Source organism: Aulostomus chinensis, chromosome 1 (assembly GCF_037954235.1).
Source record: "Aulostomus chinensis isolate RoL2024-O1b breed Wild chromosome 1, RoL_Achi_v1.0, whole genome shotgun sequence".
Classification (NCBI taxonomy): domain Eukaryota; kingdom Metazoa; phylum Chordata; class Actinopteri; order Syngnathiformes; family Aulostomidae; genus Aulostomus; species Aulostomus chinensis.
In genome coordinates this window covers 63,480,013-63,504,316 of record NC_141320.1, presented here as the reverse complement: position 1 = coordinate 63,504,316, position 24,304 = coordinate 63,480,013, and the positions used below count along the sequence as shown (strand labels likewise).

The 24,304-nt window shown below is 45.0% G+C and overlaps 2 protein-coding genes across 16 annotated transcripts in view; both read left to right on the top strand.

Moving 5' to 3' along the window:
* Positions 1-11,891, top strand: part of xirp2a (xin actin binding repeat containing 2a) — a 54,774-nt gene extending 42,883 nt beyond the window's left edge. The window contains exons 12-15 of one of the 2 annotated variants that reach the window (XM_086200225.1): positions 3-72; positions 417-520; positions 914-10,607; positions 11,767-11,861. In XM_086200225.1, coding sequence (XP_086056351.1) covers positions 3-72; positions 417-520; positions 914-10,607; positions 11,767-11,861 — 9,963 coding nt within the window. Of the gene's footprint in view, positions 1-2; positions 73-416; positions 521-913; positions 10,652-11,766 lie in introns of those variants that run through there. The other variant, XM_086200216.1, reaches the window with a different exon arrangement.
* Positions 11,892-14,951: 3,060 nt separating this feature from the next.
* LOC147272708 (beta-1,3-galactosyltransferase 1-like) overlaps positions 14,952-24,304 on the top strand; it is a 101,725-nt gene continuing 92,372 nt past the window's right edge. For all 14 annotated transcript variants that reach the window (XR_015112171.1, XR_015112166.1, XR_015112161.1 and 11 more), the window contains exon 1: positions 14,952-15,449. The gene's annotated coding sequence lies outside the window, so the exon portion shown is untranslated. The remainder of the gene's footprint in view (positions 15,450-24,304) is intronic.

Genomic DNA, 24,304 nt, shown 5'->3' with positions numbered 1-24,304 from the left:
AGGTGATCCATGATCAAAGGGTCCACCAGAACAGCGCGGCCACCAGTCATGGGAGCCATTACAATGAAACAGGTTATTGCACCCATGCCTTTTTATATTGTAATTTGCAAATTTTATCACAGCACTGCTTGTGTCCTGTATATTAATGATCCTAATGGCTGAATAAGGGATGAGCTATGAAAATGAGTTGGAGTGTAGATGATTTCCTATTCAGTGCATAGCAGCAAATCTAATCAAGGCAGAGTCAGGAAGGTAAAATATTGGAAAGTGGAAATTGGGCAATCACCGCTGCATGGTTTCAGAAAATGAAAACTACTCTGGTTTTAATGAAATGATTTATTTCTCTTTCCAATCCCCGTGAGCTCCCTCACTGTGAATGACTTAATGAAGCAGCCTTCTTCTTGTGTCTAATTCAGTTATGCTCGTCGGAGGAGAGGACCTACCAAAGGTTTCCACTCAGGCTTTGAAGCAGCAGTACGAAAAAACGATTGAGGAAGCAGCGCCAGCCAAGGAAATTAAGGTAATGATGCAGTCTGTGTATCAAAATAGATAATAGTTTTTTATGGGGTGGAAACATGAAGATGAGGTCACATCATTAATTTATCTAAAGGAAATTGTTCATAATTTTGAACATGCATTTCTAAAATGACTTGAGTGACAGAATCAACGTCTTTCTGAATTTTTCCCATTTATATCCAAATGAGGTTTGTTTACTCTTGTGGAACGACAGCTAAATTTGACTCAGCTGCACAAATCATTATTGTTTGAGGGTGAAAGTTGCTGCCTCATTTCCTAAATTACTCTGTACTTCAAAGCTGCAATTTACATGACAAAGAAATTATTTCCATTTTCTATGTACCAAACAACCTTCACTTTCCTTCTATCCCTGACCACAACCACTGATGAACCATAGGTTGATGTGGATTTCAGCCAGTTTCAGTGGACTCCAGTAAGCCAGTCCACCAAAGCTTCAGCCATGACAAGCTTTGACAGCTCGTCCTCTGTGAAGACCGCCGCTGTCTCATCAGTAGCGTCTCTGTCCTCAGTAGCTCAGGAGACAACAGAGTTTCCTCCGCCGCCGCCGAACCTGCTGCAGGTATCGCAGGAAGTGCCCGCCGCCTCTTCCCAGCCCCCTGAGCTCGACTCCCAACATAAGCACACTGTTGACAAGGAACAGTACTTTAAACACAAGAGCATGGCTGAACTGAAGCGCCTCTACAAGCACATCCATCCAGAGGTCCGCAGAAATCTTGAAGAAGACTTCTTGAGTCAGCTCACCGAGGAAGAGAAGAAACAATTTGAAAGCCAGGAAATATTGGGTGACGTTCAGCAGGCGTGCTTTATGTTTGAAAATGATGGCAACAACTCGAGCAGAAGTTCAAGCCCCGACAGAGAGTCTGTTGAGTGGGAAGAGATCCTCAGAGGAGAAGTGCAGTCAATGCGCTGGATGTTTGAGAACAAGCCACTTGATGAAATTAAAGATGAGACCCCAGATGAGAACGAGGTGAAGAATATCGCCCAGCAGGAAATTATTGCCGGCAAGGATGTCAGGTACACAGCGTGGATGTTTGAGACTCAGCCCATGGATGCTCTGGGGGTCGAGACTAATGATTCAACTGAGCTGTCACAAAAACAGGCAGATCTGGCAAGAGGTGATGTCCGCACCGCGACTTGGCTCTTTGAGACGCAGCCATTGGATTACCTAAATAAGATCTACCAAGAAGACGAGCTGGAGGGGGGTGTCGTCATGAAGGATATCACCGGAGGAGATGTGAAAACTGCCAGGTATCTCTTCGAGACCCAGCATCTGGATTCTTTGGGCAAAACAGAAACCATCGAGGAGAGCCATTTTCTGAGCCTGAAGTCAGAACTGGAGGAGATCAAAGGGGACGTGAAAACAACCACGCGCAGGTTTGAGACTCAGCCCATGTGTGTCATCAGAGGAGATTCAGGAGAGATGCTGGAGATCACCACCATTCGCAGGGAGGAGACTGAGAAAGGAGACGTGAAGACATCGCGCTGGATGTTTGAAACCCAGCCGCTAGATACCATCAACAAAGACCTTGCTCAGGTGAAGCTCATATGTGGTATTTCCATGGAGGATAACGTTCAAGGTGGTGTCAATAAAGGCAGGTGGCTTTTCGAGACAAAGTCTCTTGACACCATTAAGGATGAGGACTGGGAGAGTTCCAGGAAGGAGAAGGAAGAAATCATCGGAGCGGATGTGAGAAAGCACTGTATGGTTTTCGAGACTCAGCCTATGGATACCCTCAAAGATAACGCCAATGCTCGACCTTCCGACACTGAAGTGATCATGGGAGGTGATGTTCAATCAGCCAAACATCTGTTTGAAACCGTACCCATGGAAAATCTGAAAGAGCTGCTTGAAGTGGGAAAACTTCAGAAAATGGTGGCATCTGAAGAAGAAAAGGGTGATGTGAGGCATCAAAAGTGGGTCTTTGAAAGCCAGCCTCTGGAGAATATAAGGGAGGAGAAGAAGGAGATTACAAAAACTGTGAACATTGAAGCGCTTGACAAAGGAGATGTGACAAATTATAAAGAAAAATTTGAGAGTATGGATTTGAGCAGATGTGAAGGAACACAGAAAATTCAAGTCGAGGGTGTCACAAGCGGATCTGTCAAATCCAACAGAGACCTTTTCGAATCAACACCCATGTATGCCATGCAGGACAGCTCTGGCCATTACCACGAGGTGAAGACTGTAAGGCGGGAAGAGGTCGTGAAAGGAGACGTGCGCAGCTGCAGATGGATGTTCGAAACGCGTCCCATTGATGAGTTTGACGAGAGCATTAACAAGTTTCAGATCATAAAAGGCATTTCCAAACAGGAAATAGAGTCAGGGGACGTCAAAACAGCTAAGTGGCTGTTTGAAACTCAGCAGCTTGACGCCATTAAATCTTTTAGCAACTCTGAGGTCGAAGAAAGTAAAATGAAGGAAGACCTTCAAATTGAGAAAGGGGACGTTAAGACCTGCAGGTGGCTGTTTGAGACACAACCGATGGATGTCCTGTATGAAAAGGTAGAAAGGAGCGAAGACACTGCTGAGGAAGTGCAAAAGGGCGATGTCAAAACATGCACTTGGCTCTTTGAGACGCAGACACTTGACAACATACGTGATCATACAGAGTCTGACTCTGAGACCATTTTGACAACCTGCACTGTAAAACAAGAGGACATCCAAGGAAAAGATGTGCGACTGGCCCGTTTCCTCTTCGAGACGGAGAATCTAGAGAACATCACTGGTGAGGACGGTTCTTTTAGGAGAGTGACGGAAATTGACATCCAGTCAGGTGACGTTTCCAGGATGAAGTATATTTTTGAGAACCGCTCGTCTGACATCATGAGCTCGACCTCAGAGGAAATGATGCAGAGGTTAAAGACGCAACAAGCCGAGGATATCCAGCGTGGCAACGTGGTCAACTGTACCTGGATGTTCGAGAATCAGCCCATCGACGCCATCCGAGAAGAATCCACTGAGCTGAGAGAAATCCGCACCGTGAAGGACGTTCAGGGGGGAGACGTCGACAAAGGCCGCTTCATTTTTGAAACATACTCTCTGGATCAAATTAAAGATGAGTCAACTGAGAGTGATATTTCTAAACTCACTAGCATCTTTAGAGATGAAATGGAGAGGGGAGATGTGAAAAATTACACCATGATGTTCGAAACTCAGCCGCTGTACGCAATCCGTGACAAAGAAGGCCATTATCATGAAGTAACTACAGTTACCAAGGAGGAAGTCATGAAAGGAGATGTTGTGGGGGCGCGGTGGCTATTTGAGACAAAACCTTTGGATTCAATTAGAGATTCAGAGGAGGTGTATATTATTAAAGCTGTGACTGAAGAAGGCATTAACAAAGGAGATGTTAATTCTGCCAGATGGAGGTTTGAAACGCAACCTCTGGATAAAATTACAGAGGAAATAAAAGTCATGTCGAAAACGGTTGCTGATATCCAAGGTGGTGACGTGAAAACAAACAAGCAGCGGTTTGAGACTGACGAGATGTCTCAAAAGTACATCAGAACTGTGAGTGTGAGTGAAATCCAGAAAGGCGATGTCAGATCCGCCACGTGGATGTTTGAAACGCGCACGATTGACGAGATCCGTGGCGAAGGCGACGAATATGATGGCATGGAGAAAGTGACAAAAGAAGAAGTAATGAAAGGGGATGTCAAACAGTCTGTATGGCTCTTTGAGAAGCAGCCCCTCGACACTATCAAAGAGACTGATGGCACAGAGCTCGTTGTCACCAAAGAGGAAATCCCACAGGCTGATGTGAAGACAACAACATGGCTATTTGAGACAACTCCTTTCCATGAATTCAACGAGAGCAGCGTGGAAAGGCAAGACATAATGGGTAAAAGCATTAAAGAGACGCTGGAGGAGCTTTACTCACAGAAAATGGTTGACTCACAAGGTATCCTCATTGAGGCAGATGAGATTGGCGATGTTCGTATGGCCAAGTACAAACTGATGAATCAGGAGGCCCCACAAATCCAGAAAGAAGAGGTTATCAGAGGGGATCTGAGCAATATCATGATGAACCTCCTAAATCGCAGGGAGACCACTGAAAGGGGGATCATTATTGACAAGGAGGAGCGGGGAAACATCAACACCACAGTGGAGCAGCTATTCAATCAGGAAAGAGGACTCAATGTTGAGAAAGAGGAAATTATCCATGGTGACATTCAAGAGGCCATAAACAATCTGTTGAAGAACGAGGGCTCTTCCAAGCGTGGCATTTTGATTCAAGAGGACGAGAAAGGGGATGTGAGGATGACTATCTATTCCCTCTTAAATAAAGGGGAGAGGGCTAGCATGGAGAAAGAGGAAATCATTCAGGGTAATGTCAGCAGAACTCTTCACCGTCTACTCTCCAACTCTGAAGCAGAGGACTCTAAAAGAATTAAGATAGGAGAAAAAGAAAGGGGCAATGTCAGCTTTTACTCCACGTGTATTGAATCTGGAGCCTTGGATTACTTGAAGCAGCTTCAGTATGAACCAGATGAAGTCCAGGAGGAGGTGACAAAAGAGCGCATCATCGGGGGTGATATTGAGGAAACCAAAATCATGCTTCGTAAGAATCAGCAGGAGATCGGTCGCACAGTCGCAGAGGAGGACATACTGCCTGGTGATGTACACAACATTGTTGAAGTCTTCATGACGGAGCCTACTGTTACCTACAGGAACTTAGAGAAAGAGAACATTGTCAAAGGGGACCTTACCGCAGCCCTGGATTCACTCACCCAAGCCATCAATCAGAAAGTGGTGATAGAGAAAGAGGAGGTGGTGAAAGGAGACATACCTACAACTTTGAGGTCTCTAGAGGAGGCCCAGCGTCAAGCCAAAGAGATGGAAAAGCCAGAAATCATCAAGGGAGACATAAGAGGTGCTCTGGAATCACTGGAAAAATCTGCAACCACAAAAATGGAAGCAACTGTTGAAGATTTAGTACCAGGCGATATCAAAGGGACCCTGAAGTCCCTGGAGGAAGCAAAGCAAGCTGTTAAGGAGTTGGAAAAAGAGGAGGTTGTAAAAGGGGACATCTACACCGCCATGCAAAGTTTACACGAAGCAACCAGCGAGAAAAAGACTTTCCAGCATCAAGTGAGTGAACAAGGGGATGTCAAAGCCACCATTCAGCTCTTCCTGGAGCCGATGACTTCACCAAGAATGCAGCGTCGAGGGAGCATAGAGGGAGATGTGAAGACATCCATAAAATCTCTTTATGAAGGACAGGAAACATCAAATGTTGAAAAAGAGGAGGTAGTAAAGGGGGACGTCCAAGGGGCAATAAAGTGCCTAATGCAAAGAAAGCAGTATTCTAATCCGAAGCGCATGTATTCTTCCAAGAAAGCAAAAGTACCTGCGAAGAATCCATTAGCTGTAAATCAAGTGGAGCATGAATGCTTACATGAAGCTGAGAGGGAGAGTGTTGCAGGCTGTGCAGCCCCCACTGTGAAGAACCTCTCTCAGAGCGGTGAGTCACAGAAGCACACACAGAGGCACAGTGAAAGCAAATCGGTGAAAACACAGGTAATAACCCAAGAGGATTCTTTCACTGTAGGCAAAACAGACAATCCTACAGGGGCCTCTCAACAGAAGAGCATGAAAGAGCAGAAACCGAAAGCACTGCCCCCACAGAAAACACAATCTCCTAAGCCCATTATAATAAAGAATAAACAAATGGCTAATTATGATCAAACAGAGACGAAAGCAGCTGATGTGAATGTGACGAAAGTCGTGCAAAACACATCACAGGCAAATATTTCAAGCAAGCAAGTGTGTGAAACAAAGGCAGTCAAGCAGGTGCAGACGACAGTGATGGAGAAAACCGTCACGCGCAAGCAGAATGTAACAGTATCTGAGCTAACGTCTCAAAAGCAAATTGAGAAAAAGGCTTTGACGCAAAAGCAGAGCGTAACCGCATCAGAGCAAACGTCTCAAAAGCAAATTGAGAAAAAGGCTTTGACGCAAAAGCAGAGCGTAACCGCATCAGAGCAAGCGTCTCTGAAGCAAGAAGAGAATAAGGCTCTTATGCATAAGCAGAATGTAATGGCACCTGAGCAAACGTCTCAAAAGCAAATTGAGAAAAAGGCTTTGACGCAAAAGCAGAGCGTAACCGCATCAGAGCAAGCGTCTCTGAAGCAAGTAGAGAATAAGGCTCTTATGCATAAGCAGAATGTAATGGCACCTGAGCAAACGTCTCAAAAGCAAATTGAGAGGAAGGTTTTGACGCAAAAGAAGAATGTATCATCATCCGAGCAAAGTTCTCAAAAGCAAATGGAAATTAAGGCTCTCATGCAAAAGCAGAGCATTCAAAATATAAAAAGTGATTGCCATAACCTGGATATGAGAGGGAAGGGTGTGATCAAAAAGGGCAAGCCTGAAATTCACTTCCCCCCTCCCCCGTCATCACCGCCTCCACCCTCGGAGTCTGAGCTGTCTCTCCCTCCACCACCGTCACCAGTCTTGGAGGGCTCACCGTCTCCCACGTCCCACCCGTCAATCATGAGGCAGGACAGCGACCTCCCACCGCCGCCACCTCCTTCTGTTGAATGCACGAAGTCTGAACCTGAATTTTTCCCTCCTCCTCCTCCACCTCCTCCACCATCCTCTTTATATGGACAAGACTTTCTCCCTCCTCCTCCCTCACAGCAGGAGCTGAACGCAATGCCTCAGTGTCCACCTGCTAAACTGGGGAAACCCATTGGCAGGCCTTTATTCAAAGTGCCCAATCAACCAGAACCACCCAGGCCAATACAAGTTAAACCCAAATGGCAGCGGAAAATGCCGACTCCTTCACCACCTCCTCCACCACCACCTCCACCTCAGCTCCCACCTGACCAAGAAACAGCGTCAGCAGATCACAAAGAAACCAAAGTTCAAGAAGTTAAAAAGGAAACAACCCAACGGATGGAAACAAGCAGGCACATTCAGGCTGAAACTACAGCAGCGTCAGCCACTAAAATACCCAGCATCCCGGCAGCTAAGCCAATGCAAAAAGAAAGCCCGCAGCCACCAAAGAAAAAGTTTATTCCTCCCATCAAATTGCCTCCACCCCCTGAACCTTCTCCCGAGCCAAAGCCAAGGCCGTACGCTCGCAAATTTAAAACCCCCCTGATGCTTGCAGAGGAAAAATTCCGCCAGCAAATGATGGAGAAAGAGGAAATAGAGAGGGGTAGAGTCACAACTCCCACCTCTCCGCTGGTGAGTGTACAAACCTGCTCCTCTGTTGGCAGCCCTGAGCCTTCTGCTGCACATAAGAATGAAAAAGTCGTGGCCACAGAGGAAACAAAAGCAAATGTAGAAGAAGTTCAGACTGTATCAAAAGAAGAAATATCCACACAAGATACGTATGCCAAGAAAACCCCTACCCAGATTCCTTTGAGCAAGCCCTTGATCTCAATGGTAAATAAGAAATCAGCCCCTGGATATTCAAATATTTCCTCAGATAAAAAGAATGTTTCAAACAAGCATCCATCTGAAAAAATACTCGACGTTATTAAGAAGAATCAAACTGCACCTGAAGCCAAGAGTACGGCTTCTTCTATTATCAAGTCCCATCATGAGGCCTCGCACGCTGAAGTCCAGTCATGCTCTAATGTGGTCTCGTCTTCGGTCACGGAGCAGCAGCACGTTGTGAAGAAATCCAGTAGCAGGTCTATCGCTGCCACACAGAGTGCTGTCCAGGAAAATGTAAATCTTCAAAGCCCGGCTGCAGTCACATTGAAAGCGGAAGATGTAAAGAATATTAATGTGCCTTTGACACAAGAGGGAAAAACGGCTCCCTCTCAACCTACTAAAATTCCTAAGGTAACTCCAAGTTTCAAGGTGAAAACCTTTAAGATGCCGGTGGAGAAAAAAAAAGATGAGAAATGTGACACACAAAAGGAGGCAATGAAAAGTGAAATGCATTTGCAGCAGGAGAAAAGTAATGTGTCACAGAAAAGTGAAACAAAAGTGAAACAGGAAAGCAGCCAGCTGACATCAGCGAAAACTGAGGTGATATCAGATATAAATGTGAAAGAGAAACAGGTGACCGCACCTGCAAAGAAAACTGCAGCGGAGCTTCACATAAAGAAAGGCAAAGAGGTGCAAAAGAATGAGAATAAAGTACAGCTGTCACCGGCAGTTACTGTTTTAATGCCTAAGGAAGCTAAGAGAACATCTGCAGCAACTCCTCAAGGACAAGGCCACGTATCTGTCTCCCACAGTCAACAGAGCATGAAGGCAGAACACATCCAGAGACGCGAGGAGGTGGTTGTGACTCAGAGTGTGGTGCAGCAAAGTCATCAGAGCCAAGAGGCTGTTCAAATTCACAAACAGCAAATAAAGCAACAGGCTGCCGAAACAAATAAAATACCAATAAAGGCGGTGAAGTCAAAAGGTGAGCCCAAGGAGGTGTCAGGGAAAGTGACCAGCAAAATGACCGATAAAGACCTGGCCCATTCAGAAGAAATCACTGGTTTTGAGAAATTGAATATCATGCAGAAGCTGCTCGCTCAGATAAAAGAGCTGGAGGGCACACCGAGCAAAATAGACTCCAACGCTGTCAGGATGATTATAAGCCAACTCCCTGACTGGGTGATTGGCTTGGATGAGAGGAAGAATTTAAGTGAAATCGCTAAACAGCAAAGTAAGAAAAAGTTGAAAGAGATGACGGTCTATGTGAAAAATATTTGCCAGGCCAAGCTCATATTTTTTGAGGAAAACTTGACAGCCGTGGAAAAGGAGGAAAAGCAGGAGAAAGAGGAGCCAGCAGCACCACCGCCGGTACCTCCAAAACCAGACAAGAAAGTTCTCAATGCAGCAACCGCCAAGATATCTAAAATCAGCATTGGCTCGTCCAAAAGTGAGAAGAAGACGAGTGAGGAGAGGAAGTCTCTGCAGGAGGGCAGAGTGCACCAGGAGCTGAGTGAGGATCAGAGGGTGTCGTCCCCGTTAGCTAGCATTCGCACCCCTTCACCCACTTTTATTAGCATCGAATCAAGGAGGATCGACTCACCCCTCAGAGTGACCCCTTCCCCTCCGCCTTATAGATCTGTCGGGACACCGCCACCTCCTCCTCGTAAGACCTACACCCCCACCTCCACCTTCAGCAGGGCCACCCCTTCTCCCACGCTGAGCCGCTCAGAGAAGCTGGTGAAACTGAGGGATTCCTCCATGAAGCTTTCTGGAGGCGTAACCCCCCCACCTCCTGCGGCGGTGTCAGAATGTTTCGCCACAGTTGAGAGGGAGCAATCATCCCCATTTAGTGACAGGGAGACTCCCACAGAGAGGAGCGAGCAAGGGTCGGTGGATGTGGCGGAGATGGTGGACTCCATGATGACAGTCAAGGATAAAAAGTCTTTCTTTGAGGAGGCTCAGAAAGCCGAAGTGAACAAGACCTACGTTCGGAGGGATCCCATCGATATCCCTGAACGTCTGGGGCCTGACACAGAGGAAGGCACCGAGGTGGTGACTGTTGACCTGCTGAAAGAGGACCTTCCAAAAGTGGACTTGTCTAAGCTGGTGAATAGATTTGAATCTCCACAACCAAAAGTCTACAGCAGGAAAGAGCCGATTTTGATCTCAGAGAGGCTGGGGAGCGATACAGAGGATGCAGAGGCTGAACCACATACCCCGAGAACAGAAGAAATCCCAACGCTCAATGTGAAAGCAATCAAGGATGTGTTTGAAACTGGCGAGCACAGTTCCCAGGCAGCCAGGGAGCTGAGAGAGCAAATCGAGAGAAGAGAATGTGAGGTGGTTCACTCCGAGCCGGTGGCTCACTCTGAAGCGATGTCTGTCACTGAGCAATTCTGCAGCATTGACGATTTTGGAAACATGACAAGAGAGATGAGGAGTGAGATGCATTCTGGGAGCTCCTTGACCCGCGGCAACCCCCCGTCCTACGCTGATGTGGTGCGAGGCAGAGTTCCAACAGTTGCTGTGCCCCCCGAAGCCTCCACTGAGGAGCTGCTGAGAAATTTCCAGCAATCGTGGGCTGAGAGCCAAGGAGTTTTCCAGAACCTTGGTTTCAGTGTGACGGAGCAGAGGTCCTCACAGATTGTGACACATCAGCAGGAGACCGTCGTGATGGGTAAACCCAGCTGTGCAGCATGAGGATACTAAACAGGCCTGATGGTGTGTTTAACGTGCTTCCTGTGTGAGATTCTCTGTAATCAAATGCATCGTGTGGAAAGAAAGACGTATTAACATTGTTGATTCTCCTCTGATGTGTTTTTGTTTGCCACTAAAGCTGTGAGCAGCTGGCAGCTCGGGTAGTTTCACACTTTTAAATATTCACGTTTTGTCCTGTTTATTGTTGCCTGTGATGTGTGAAGGCGGCAATGAAGCCAACATGTTGAACTCATACTCACGCCTGGGTGTGCGACGCTGTTGTCACTGCTCGACGCTGAAGAAAGGCCTCCCGCAAGAAGAACAATGCTTGTACTTAGTTTGAACTCTTCCGTTGAAGGTGGCTGACACTAATTTTCTACAGTGCACCTCAAATGATTTATACTTCACTAACAGGAGTTTCATTTTGCCTCCACACTTGCAAAACTTTTTGGTGTCTCCATAATTTCCTCCTGAATTCCTTTGATAAAAAGAATCCTGGGTCAAATAGGATTTCCTCTCTTTAGCGACTGATAAATGTGCTGTCGTTTCTGTTGTTGGAATCTTTTGAGCTTGAACACATCGGCAGGTCTCGACTTGAAGGTCATGACCCCCAAATTCATTTCTCTCTGCTCTCACAAATAGGTTAGCTTCAAGCTAAATAGACATGGCTGGTTCTTTCTGCTCTCTGGAGTCACAAAGAAGTAGTGGAATAGGGAAGATAAAGACAAAATTTTTTTTTTTTTAAATGCACATTTTTGGTGAAGTTTTGCTTTAAAAAAATGGCAAAAAATCCTTCACAATATTTGATTTCATCAGTTTAAAAATGTCCGATTTATTTACTGTATGCCTATTAAATAAAAAAAAAATCCACTAAAAGCAGTGAAATAGGAAGGAAGTCATTTGATCCCGACCTGCCTCCAAGTTTTATGAGTTCCTTTTTGGCTCGTTACCCCACCAATCCTGGTTTTACCTAAACGAGCCTGGCAGGTTTGGGTAAATTTGCAGTCAGACTTTAGGACTTTGACAACAGACACGGCACGAGTCTGGTTTCTAATGGAATGATGGAGAGCAGATTAAAGTGTTGTATCTGTTTTTGTTCTGTTCTTTATTTTGCTTTTTTGTTTCGTTTTTTCCTGCAGAAAATTCGAGTTCCAGACTCCGAACTGTGCAGGGTGTGCCGGAAGAGAGTGTACCCCATGGAGGCGCTGATTGCGGACAAACAAAACTTCCATAAAAGCTGCTTTCGCTGTGAACACTGTAGAGGCAAACTGAGGTGAGGCGGTTTCGCTCAGCAAATATTTCTTATTGCTTCTCTTCGCTTGACTTTAATCTCTTGTTTTTGCTCTTGTTTTATTAGTCTTGGCAACTACGCCTCTCTCCATGGACGAATGTACTGCAAGCCACACTACAAGCAACTGTTCAAGTCCAAAGGAAATTATGACGAGGGATTCGGACAGAAACCCCACAAAGAACTCTGGAGTAATAAGACGAATTCCGCTGAAATGACTCAAGATAAATCGCCGTCACCCGAAAAGAAAGATTCCAGATACCCCCCTTCCCAGAGCACATTAGCGTCTCAGGATAACGACACCAGCATCTCTTTGGATGAAAACAAAAAACCCGCAAGCAAGATATCTGTCGTGTGGCCTCCTCAAACAGATTCTCCCAAGAAATCCTTCAGTATTGAGGAAGAGCTGAAGTTGGTAAAACCGTCATGGCCACCGAAAGAAGGTGCAGCTGAGGAAAATGAACACATAAATCAGCCCAAGAAGCCTGCATTGAAAGAGAGCGATCGTCCCTCAGCTGAGGTGCAAAATGTACCCGAGGACAATGACCAAGAGACTGGCTGTTTAACCGAGAATATGAAAAAGCCTGAAGAGCCTCCTGCAGAGTCACAGTCTTGGGTCGCCTCCCTGTCCGGCTCTGAGCAGCCAGAGAATGTTCTTCACAGTCAGGAAATTAAAGAGCCAAACAGTGGCGCTGAGGCTGTGGCAGAAGTAGAAATGGACTCTGAGGTGCACCCTGGAGTGGAGGAGAAAGAAAAAAGTGACACGGTAGTTGTCATGAAGGAGACGAACGAGGGGGAAAATGAAGAAAGGGTGGAGGAAGTGAATATAAATGGACATGATGGACAGATAGAAAGTGCAGCAGGTGTAAAGGAAAAGCAGGAGGAGATAGATAAAGGAAACAATGGCAGCATGAACAATGGGGAGGCAGTAAAGGTCACATTAATAGATAAGGAGCCCGCGGTAGGACCGGCACTGAATGCAAACACCAATAACAATAACAACGGCCAGACACTGCTCCACCATGACGTCCTGGTACAAGGACTGGCTGGGGAGGAGGAGGAGGAGGAGGAGGAGGAGGAGGAGGAAGGCGAACGTGAAAATCCATCACTCTTTTTGACAGATACAACAAGAGCAAGCGAGATTCTGCCAGCTGATCAGTGCGAAGAATCAAAATGGATGCCAATTGAAGTGCTGCAGTTGGCACAGAGGGATGACGCTTTTGTGCCAGCGGGTGCCAAATTCACTGAAGCCACGAACTGCCGCTATTCAGACACAGATTTTTTCAGCGAGCCAACCGAGGGAATGTTCTCCCTCCAAAACGAGGCCGCCGAGCCAAAGATGAGCGCATCGAGCTTCCTGGAGGACGTTTTCGCCGGCTTAAGCACCAGCAGCTCAAGCCTGCTATCTGAATTCAAATCCGACATCTTCGGGCGATCTACGAGGGAGGGGCCTCAGAGGTCGGCGCTAGATGACCTCTTGGATTTAGGGGAGGAGGAGGGCGGTGACGGCGCGCTCACGGAGGACACCCTGACAGTAGAGGAGCAGATCAAGAGGAACAGATACTACGACGACGACAGCGACAGCTCCTGAATTCGACTCTTTCAGCTTCTAATCGATCCCATATTCACTCATTTCATGTCCATGGAGAGATGAACTGCTAGGATTTCATACCCTGGTTTTGTACCGAGTTTTCTGACCTGCTCTTTTCTCTTCCCTCTAGCTGAGTTGACGATGGGCTGCACCTGGTGTGCGCACGTTTGTTGATGGATGTTACTTAGTATCTCTGTTTTTGCTGTCTTTGAAGATCTATCTATACGGGGCTATATTTTAAAAGATTACAGTAATTAATATGTTTTTCTTTGAATGTCTTTTCAGTCTGAACAAGGGGGTTTTCTTTTTCTTTTTCATTTCTTCTGCCTGTTCTGGTTGAAATAAAGCTTCATGAACGCAGCAATATATGACTTTTCTGTCAGTGCGTGCAGCAACAATGGAGGTTGGTAATGGTATCCTCTTTGTGCAGGCGGCGTGTTTGATGTACCGCTTACTGATACAGCCCCGTCCTGCTGAGATCTCCTCCGAGAGAAGCCTATTGATTTCCACTGATACAGCAAGCCTGTTGTTGGACTTAGAGATTTTTCCATTAGGTGTCACCCCTGACGGACCCCCCCACCCCCCACCCATCCACCCACACCCCCCTCTTGGTAACAGCTTGAAAAGGCTGCAAAGAAAATATACTGCATCGGTAATTACAGCAGCGTAATAATGGCACGTCGGTGCGGGCTAACAAAGTCATTGTGGGGCGCTCCATATTTCACCGACAAGTTAGAGAAGCGCATTCACCGGTTCAATAATTCAACGTCCTTCTCCTGAAGTTGCCTTCTTTTTAAATCGGGCAGATTGTTTTTCCCTCTCCCTCCACTAATATTTGGACCGGAAAAAACAAAGAAGAATACAATTTTAATCATTTGATTCCCCCCCCCCCCCCCCGCCAAGAAGTTTTTTTCATCCAATAAGATGGGAAAGAGATCTAAACTTTTCCTATTTTGTGATTAAAAATGCAGGTTTATTCTAATCTAGAGAAGGAAGGTGAGAGCTGGGGAGTTTTGGCTTCACGCGTTGAGAGAGCAAAGCTCCATCTGCTTGTCTTGCACCAGGAGTTCCTCGTGTGGTCAGAAATTAAATCCTAAAAACACAAGTTGTCTCCTAAAACCGTCCAAAAGTTGGGCTCCGCCCACACTGCAGGAAAACGTGGCTTGTAGTGATCTTCCAGATGGAGGTATTTTACAGTTTTATCATGTATTTTTCTCCAAATGATCATCATTTTACTGCAATATTTTTCCATGTGTGTGTGTGTGTGTGTTTTTTTTGTGGACTTAAAAACTTCGCTTGATTTGTCAGTTTTGGGTGAACTATCCCTTTAACACATTCTTACACTTTAATTGTCAATTAACCACTAATTGTGACAACCCCGCGAGTGTATTTAAACAAATCTCGCGTGAAGGTGGTGTGTTTGTCCTTCATCTGCCAGAGGAAGAGGAGGAGGAGTGATCAAAATAACGTTTTGTTAGAATGTGATTGAGGGGAAAAAACGAGCCCGCCCTTTAATGATTTTAATTAACCAGGGGGGAGTGCGGGGCGAGCCAGGCCGGCGTCTCCCGGTCTCTCTCCCCCGCAGCGGGGCCTGTGTTTATTTTGGCCCACGTACCATCAAGATTCGTCAGGCTGGACAAGTGTTCGCTCTGTTGCTGGAGAGTCAATCTCCGTTCATCATGCATCCTCTCCTCCTCCTCCTCCTCCTCCTCCTCCTCGCGCTCTCCCGGCCGGGGCTGATTGGCTGCGATCGCTCCCCCGTCGCGAGGATGCTGATTGGACGGCGGTTGCACCTCCACGAGCGCGCCGCGCGAGACCCACTGAGCCGGAGTCAGAAGAGGCGTCCGCGCGGTGCCGAGCGGACGGTTGGGTCAGTCCGTCGGTCGGAGCTTGGGATTCCAGCACGAGCTTGAACCACCGCCAGGACACGGTCAACAATACGGGTATGTGCTTAAAAAAATGTTTTGTTGCTTGTTTTTGTTTGTTTTTACGAACGAAATAACGGGAATGTTGCGGTTCTCCGGTGTGTGTTGGGTTAGAACTCCCTCCCGTCGTCCCGGCTGGGTTCTTTTAGAAGTGAAATTGATGAAAGCGCTGTTTAACCAACTCTAACTAAGGATACCAGGTTAATATGTCACATTATAACGTCTAAAGTCGATACCGGAGACGTTTAAAAAAAAAAAATTCTTTAAACACAATTTTATCGAGCTAGGTTTTTTTTTTTCTCCCCCGGGCTGCCTCGCGCAGGTGTTGGAGGTTTAGCATGACGTGTTAAGCTAGTGCCATCAGTCAAAGTAGAACTATTGTGTCTGGCTTTGATAAATGAGTGTTTGTGTGTGTGTGTGTGTGTGTGTGTGTGTGTGAGAGAGAGAGAGAGAGAGAGAGAGAGAGAGAAGAGGGATGCAGAGCCGGAATAAATCCAGATTAGTAGATGAGTGCATTTCATAATACTCCGCACTTTATAGCCTAATAACAAGTACAATGATTTATCTGGCTGCTAATCCAAGTCACTTAACATGACATCCGTCAGCCGTGGGTGGAGAGGAGGATGCATGCTGGGCTTCATCACTCTGTCAAAACCCAGTGAGGATGAGGAGGAAGCAGAGGCATGTTGGAGGGTCAGTGTTTCTGCTGGCTGTGACCAGTAGGTCTAAGCCTGCAAACGTGATGCCATCTCCCCTCCTGCAGTACTGCTGCTGCTGCAAGTATCTGTACTTCACCCGTGTACTTGTCATGGAGCAGCAGCATCTTTGTGTGGTGTGTCAGGTTTTCTCATCCCGGCCGGCAGGCAGCGATGAGGAGGTGGGGCAGATGTCATGAAGGTGGCTTCAGCTCTATTAGTGTTTGCACGGGTGTTGTCACATGACACCGTCTGAAACAGGTTGAATTTTGTTTTCTTTCAATAGCTTGCAGGTCATGTGACCCTGTGACACCAAATCACAAACAAGAGGCACTCAATTAAAAAAAAAAATTCTGCTGACATTTTTATTGTTTTTATAACTATATTCATACATTTTGTGAGCTTCTCTATGTTGTTGCTACCTCACTTTCCACTGATGTCAATGACGATACAGTACAATGATGAGCCATTTGTGGAATAGTTGTTGGTGTCAGGACTTGCAGACACTTCCTGTTAAAGATGGCTTCTCATTGTCATAAACCATTTGCCTGAAGGTCTCGAACAGAACGCCTGCAAATGGGAATATATAGCGAGCTGGAAAGACAGTTGGCTTCCTGTGTGATGTTTCGACACTCACTGTCGAGTCTCGACGAGAAATATTACAATATAATTAGAATTTGCCTCGCAAAGGTAAATATTTAGTCATTAAATCACCCAAAAAAACAACAATCTAAACTTGCTGCATTTTTTGAGGACAACTCCAGTGTGCTTGGAATCCTTTTATTCCCTTCAAAGCTTCAGTCGCATGGAGTTTTGATGGAAGTCATTTTCAACTAACTGGCGACTCGTACAGGGTGAACCCTGTCTCTCGCCCAGTGTCAGCTGGGATAGGCTCCAGCCCCCGGCGACCCTCAGTGGCTCAGCGGTATAGAAAATGGATGTACAGATGGATAATTTTCAACTATTCACGTTTCAAGACTTGTTGTGGCTCCTGTGATCATGGATCAATATGTTACTGGATAGAGAGCCCCTCTCCTCCTGAGTAAGATTGTCAGTGATTCTTTTCAGCGTGCCTCCTTTTTAAATGCTGTCATAGAAGTAAATCGTTATTAAACACTTGGTTATCTGAGTTCTATCACAACCTTTCTGTCTTTTAAGCAGGCTGTTTACATCTGCTGTGTTGTAAACTACATCTTATCGACATTCTGCGAGAGGGAGCGAGCCCCTGGGTGTGCATCTAATAGGCTGAATTTTAACTCATTTAACCCTCATGTGGGGGTTTATCTGTGAGGGCATCCTGCCTGTCAGAGTTATCAGGCAAATGTGACAGAGAATTGATCTCTGGAAACAACCCACACTAAATAAATGGGTGCTCTTCTTACTTGTGGGGCAGCGAGGAAAATTGAAGTCCTTGTTTTGGGGTGCTGGTTGCAATGAATCTGCAGAAAAAGCCCTCGGGCATGAACGGATTCTCTTAATTACATGATATTTTTGTACTGGAAATGATTTCTGGAGCAACGCTGGCCCTCCTCTCGATGAGATAAACGAGGTGTGACAGTGATGAATGGCGTTTATAACGTGTGCAATCGAAAAGTGTATTACAGACCAGCTCATTAAACCGCTCACAATTCCAATGCACTTCTGACGCTGCTTTTCTTGTCAACACAATTCAAAGGGGAAATCTGTCAGTTGGTGGGTTGCTGTTTGTTACCATGTGCGGTGGCATTTTGGGGCCCTCGGGGGGCATGTTTCTTTCAAGTGTACAGCTTGGCTGATCAAATGTCAGCGCGGCTTTGAGTCTCATTTGGAAGCAGCTTCTTTATGGAGATATTTAGCTGCTTTCCTCCCTCTCTGTTCAAGAGTGGCCGAATGTTAAGATTCCGCTGCCGTACACGGGGGGATCCATCATAGATGCGGGGGCATGACCGCAATTGTACATGCACCCAAATGTTCACACTTGGCTAGCCAACTATGCTCAACTATTACCACCTGTGATTGACATCACCCAGCTCAAGAACTCTCTGGCATTGTGGGGAATATTGAAAAAGACAAAAGAAATCTCTCAGTTGATCATGACAGACTGATGCTGCATAGACTCCAGTGTGTCCATGCAGCAGCCAGTAAAACAGCTTCATGCATTGTCATCACGCTCAAGGATGAGCTCCAAGTCTTCATCTTTTTTCCTTTTTTCTTTTTTTTTTGGTAGCAAAATCACAAATTGAAAGAGTGTTATTTCTGAAATTGCAAGAGCCATTATTTTAATTGTGACCTCCATCAGTCACAGCATTCAAACAGGCTGCAGCAAAGTGAAAATTTAAGTTGGTGATGCTTGACTTGATTTTAACAACCTTCACAGATAAAATAACTCATCTGGATGTTAGAAAAAGACACTGTCTGCATGCTGATGTCAGTAAATATGGTCTAAGATGCTTTAGGGGAAGATTTCTGATCCTGGAACGATCAGAAGAATTCAGATTTTCCCCAAAGCCCCTCCCACCACTTTCCATTGTCTTTGGTGTGTCAGGGTACCTTCAATTCATTTTTGTGTAGGGCAATACACAAGGTAACTGGCTGCAGCAGTTGTGTTAGCAAGGACAGGAGGTGTGTTGTTTGCGTGTTCAGGGTGTTGTGTTTACATCAGGTTACAGATCTAAGTTTCCTGACTGACAGCAGCAGCAGCAACCTGTGGATACGAATAGATGCAAGTGATCCAGTTCAGCCGTCTACACGCTGGCTAGCAATACTGGAGGGAAAAGCAGGGAGGCAGATCTGATCGCTAGCAGACGTGCCGCATCATCGGCTCCAGTTTCCAACAGCGCTAGCAGGAACGAAGGGTTTTGCTGAGTGCAAGAGATGCTGCAACAGCCATGATTGCAAGTTAGTGTGGGAAAGAATATTGTTCAGAGTTTGTAATCTGTGACCTCCATTAAGTAACATTAGTGAGATCAATTCCACTGAAATCATTTATCCCTTAACAAATGATCATCGCATCAATAGGTGGCCTTCTAATGGAGAGACCTCTGGGGGGCGCTGGCGTTGACCCTGCCAACTAACCTGTTGTTGATGCAGGGCAGCCAGACAGCTACCCTCAGGCGTGTGTCATTATTGTGGCTCACTTGACCGTTTTTTTCAGAATAATTTAAGGTAAAATTACTTAATTGCAGAACAAGGGAGCATGAATGAATTCCGTGTTGCAGAATAAAATGTACAAAATCTGATTACTGATAGCAGGAGGCTGCCAATTATTAAAGCTGTGTGTGTTTTTGAGAAGGTCTTGCGCTGCCTTGGCTGTAGTATTTCAAGGGATTTCTCTTTTCTTTCTCTGAGGGCGTTCATTGGTTTGATGTGCCCTGACCTATGCTGTGCCTCCACAAAATCATTGCCCGTCTTTCATTCCTGTGTGGGTGTGTGGGTGTGCATGTGAAGAGGAAGCAACAGCTACTGTATGTGTTTTCATCATAATCATGTCTGTCGCTGCCGTCCAAAGTTTATTGGATCACACGATAATCTGGTTGGCCAGCGCTTAGCTACGCTTGTCCCCAGATTTGCAAATGACTCCACAGGCACAGATGATAGAATCAAATCCAACACCACTACCACACTGTGATCATTTTCATCCACCACTGTTTTCAGCAACAACATGAATGAATTAGCCAATGGTCTTGCATTTATCCTGGTTTATAAGCTGGACTTCCGTTTTGTCTCCTACTCCAATGTAATACCATGTTTCACTCTCTTGTTTTTAGTTACAATACGACAAATGGTTATGAAAGGAAGAAGTAATGAGGGATGTTGTGGAACGCTCAGCGTGCACATGTCTGCTCAACAAATGAGCACGATGGGGGAAAGATTAATGCAGAAGTAGAGGGAAGCTGCAGGGTTACACAGACCAGCCTAGAACCGTAGAGCTGTGCTTCATGGAGCAGGTTGTGTTGCTCATGGAGGCCTCCTGCAGATCCTCCACATCCTGTCATCTCCTCTCTACCCGCTGCATGTTGGCTTCCATCATCCTACTCCTGCTGCTGAGCCCCCTCAGTTGGCATGGGATGAATGTGAAGCTCCCCAGTTTTTTTTATTTTTTTTAATTGGGTTCAGAAAATGTGACTGCCAAGCTGGCCAGTACAACCACTGATGTGTCCCAGATCTCTCTTGATCCAGTAGATCACTGAGAGGTGTTCCTCTCAGAAGACATCATTGGTGGATAGAGGAAGAAGCTTTGTGTGTGTGTGTTATCTCTGCTGCCGTATGGATACGTTATCAGTCTCATTTTAGGTTCTGAGTTGGAAGTTGTGCAGCGTTGAAAATCATGTTCTCCACCAGGTGATTGAGTTCTTGAACTATTGGAATCAGCATTGTGCTTCAGCAGCTTGTGTATGTAAAAGCATTAGCATATTTCCCTTTTTTGCCTGATTGCCCCTCCTCACTCTAATCCTCTTTGTGGAGGCCCAACGTGGCTCCATATTCATATGCGGCAGAGAGAAATTGGGATGAGGAGTCAAAGCCATGCTGTTTTGAGTTATTCAGCTAAATTAATTAAATACAGGGGACGGATTGCTCCTCAGATTTGAACCTTTAAAGTTGTGTATATCAAACATTTTGTACTGCTTTTGGCGCAAGTCGGCTGGTAACATTAATATCTTTCTGTATGCACTGTGTATTTCAATCATCCCTCTGGACCTCCATTTGAATCCTTGTGTATTTGACTCGGAGGCCTAATTACAGTGTGCGCTATAATGTGTGCGTAAACACCATACACGGCATCATTAATCATCCCCTAACTAGATGCTACGCCAATTATTTCAGGTATGTTTGATACACTTGATGCACATTTAAGCGGCTCTATCCATCGAGGCCCACATGTAAATTTGACATTTGCTTCTTAAAATGATGTCTTCTAAATAGATTCTGGGGGCTGGCAGGTTCAATCTGCTGTGATGGTATACCGGCTCATCCCAGTTGGTGTAGTTAACTACCTCGGCTATCAGCTGTAAGACGGAAAAATGACAACGGACTCAGGATTTATACTTCCTGAGTTGACCCTACGGATTGAACAGATGTTTCCTATCAAATGGTTAATGAGCTGATATCGATCTCTGCTGCTTCAGGTAACTGTAATGATATGCTGAGCACCTTTTCATCCCTGAGGAGATGGAAAAGAAGATGTTGACTCGCTGTTTGCCTCAGTCTTGGATATGTGAAGATCTTTGAAACTTAAGTTTTGTGTGAAGATGTCAGAAGTTTAGCGGTAGCTAATATCCAGTGCTGGCTGCTGCAGGGAATTCACTGCCACTGCTCACATTAAAGATTTTTCACAATATTGACAGTTGCAAGACAGGTTGAATTACTCCCTGAAAATTCAGAAATGGTTAGAAAGCAAGTAAAGAAGTAGAATGTGGAGGTGCTTTTTCCATGGTACACCTGACAGGAAAACTGTATTTTCTTTAGTATTCAACCAACCTGTATTGACACCAAATAGGGTAGAGTACAGGGAGATGTCCAGTTTTGTTCAATGTTTCGTAGAGGAAAGCAAAGCAAAACATCATGTTTTCACATTTGAGGGGCTGGAATGAGTTTTTGTTCTTCCTTCGATTGAAAACAGTGTTGATGATCCTCTTGTTCAACCCGTCAGTCAACCTCTAACTTTGATGCCTGCTTGCATATTTAGTTGAATTGGACAGATGGTGTTTTACATACCAGTTAAAGTGAGTTTGATCTGCGTGAGGGTTAATTTGGATCCAAGTAGGGAAGAAATGTTTCCAGGCTAAATGAAGAACTACTTACCTTTGGCAAATATTGGACTCTGCTTTTGCTTGAAAGACCTTAAATCTTGACCAACTGTCGAGTCCGTGTTTGTTAAGCCAGCATAAAGATGTTAAAATCAAAACTGTGTTTTCTTTTTTGTGTGTTTGTGTGTGTGGGGATCAGCATCAAACAGGATGTGACTGTCGCCTGTAGGGTTCCAGGTATGGACCCCATATGTACTTGACCACGATCAGGATGGCAGGAGGAGGAGCAGCTCTGGAGTAGGGCCCTATAATTTCCGCAATTGCAGAATCGCGGACAGAATCGCGGACAGAATCGCGGAATTGAGCAATAAAAACAGAATTAATTTTTAATACGGTTTATCGCGGAAATGCTGTTTTCATGAGACAGAGGAACATGAACCTGGGGAATCGTTCCCGGGGGTCGCTAATCAGTGTGACACAACCCCTGCAACCCGTCCCTTTCCAAACAAAATGCAAACATGGTGTTCCCCCCGTCTGCTAAAAAGCTACGAAATACGATGCTAAAGCCTAAATACAGAGCTGAGCAGGACCCGGTGACTTCTATGTGTCAGGTGACGTGTTATTTTGTACATTTTGTCAACACTTTGTTCACTGGAAGTGGAAAAATACGTGTGATGACCACCTGTTGTCCAAAAGTCATAAAAAACAAAGAAAAGCATCGCACTAACGCTAGCCAGCAGAACATGATGATGATGATGATGCAGCAATAAAGTATTGAGGAAAAGTGCAATGTTGTGTTGCCTCAATGAATGTAAGGTCATTTCTATTTATTTAGTGTGCATTTTATTCATAAACATTATTTAAACATACTGTTTTGTGGTAAAATATAAGTAAAAGGTAAAAAATAGGATTTCATAAAATTAAAATGGACAAAATGGAATTTGGGAAAAAATAAAATGGAACTCATAGGGCCCTACTGGAGTGCATCTGTGCCCTCACAGAGCCCCTTGTCTCCTTGTCTCTCCTGCTCGGGGATAGCTGTGAGGAATTCTCCAAAGGTCAAATAAAGCAACCGGAATGATAATAGGAGAAGACTTATTCAGCACATCTTCTTCTTCATGTTCTATTTTCTACATTTTTCATCTTCTTTCTTTAACAAGAAAAACCTAATTAAGGGTGTTATCACAGAAGAAAAAAAAGTCACCTGAATGCACTCCTGATGCTTCCACTAAAATCATTTTTATTAACATTTGGAGTGTTTTGGCATAGACCACAAAAGCCCATGTGGTTGACCAACTGGGGAAAAAAAACCCTTTTGGAGTATCTGTGCATGCGTGTGGACTCAATTGTTCTCTGCTTATTTATCATATTTGTTTGACTACGCCTTCATAGTGGCGGGGGGGGGGGGGGGGGGGTAAAAAACAACAATTCTTCCCCCTGAGCACCCAAGAAGCAAAATGCATTTAGAGGTTTGTTTGGGATAATCATTTCTTAGAGGTTGTTTATTCTCAGACTTTCAGGGTGCTTTTTATGTGTGTGTGTGTGTGTGTGTGTGTGTGTTTTGTTTTGTTATTTCTGTAATCCAAGCAGGCACCACACATTTATCTTCCCCTAAAAGCCTGCAAATATTCTGTGCGTTGGTTTGAGTCGTGTATGTTGCATCCCATTAGATGCTTGCAGTCCAACATGGCTGCAGCAATATGAGCATGATAAATAACCAGTGTTGAGGTCTAAAGCTGCTTTTATCTGCTCTAATTACTTCAGGAATGTCTGTCTTCTTTAGTTTTCTTTACAGAGAAAATAATGTAACGGGACCGTGCTAATGTGTGCTCTGGTGAGATGCTCACTGTGTCCTCCTTTAATATGTGAACTCCATGCATTTTTCACGATGCGGTTGATTACATTCTCCGGATGATTTTTCATATTTAATCAGCTCCAGGCACTATGGGTTTTACTTGCGCTGGAGTGGATATTAATATTCAGTGTATTCACGTTACTTGTTGTTTCATTGACTTACAGTTTAGTTTTTAATAATTTATTTATTAAAGTTTACTGACCCCTACTCAGGGATTTATGATGCCTTTTACAGAAATAGAATTAGAGCATCTTTATCTTTGCTGCTGATATTTCTTAATGTCCATTTATCTGTTTGGGGGGGGCAGGTTGACATGACAATCACGTTGTTAACATTCTGAAAAACACATCTAAACATTGTGAATTTAATGAGCCAAGAATAAAAGCCTGGACTGTTTAAAAGTGTTGGCCATCAGATTGATTTTGATAAGTTTACACATGTGACTAATATCTCTCAATACTGCATGATGAAGTTATCCTGCATCCCTGTAATTGTTGGTGGTGGATTTGTCATTTAGTCTGGTCACACATTGAAGGCTGACAGAATTAAAGTGAAATCTGGGGAACGAAGATCAAATTTGCACCTGAAAGTAACAAT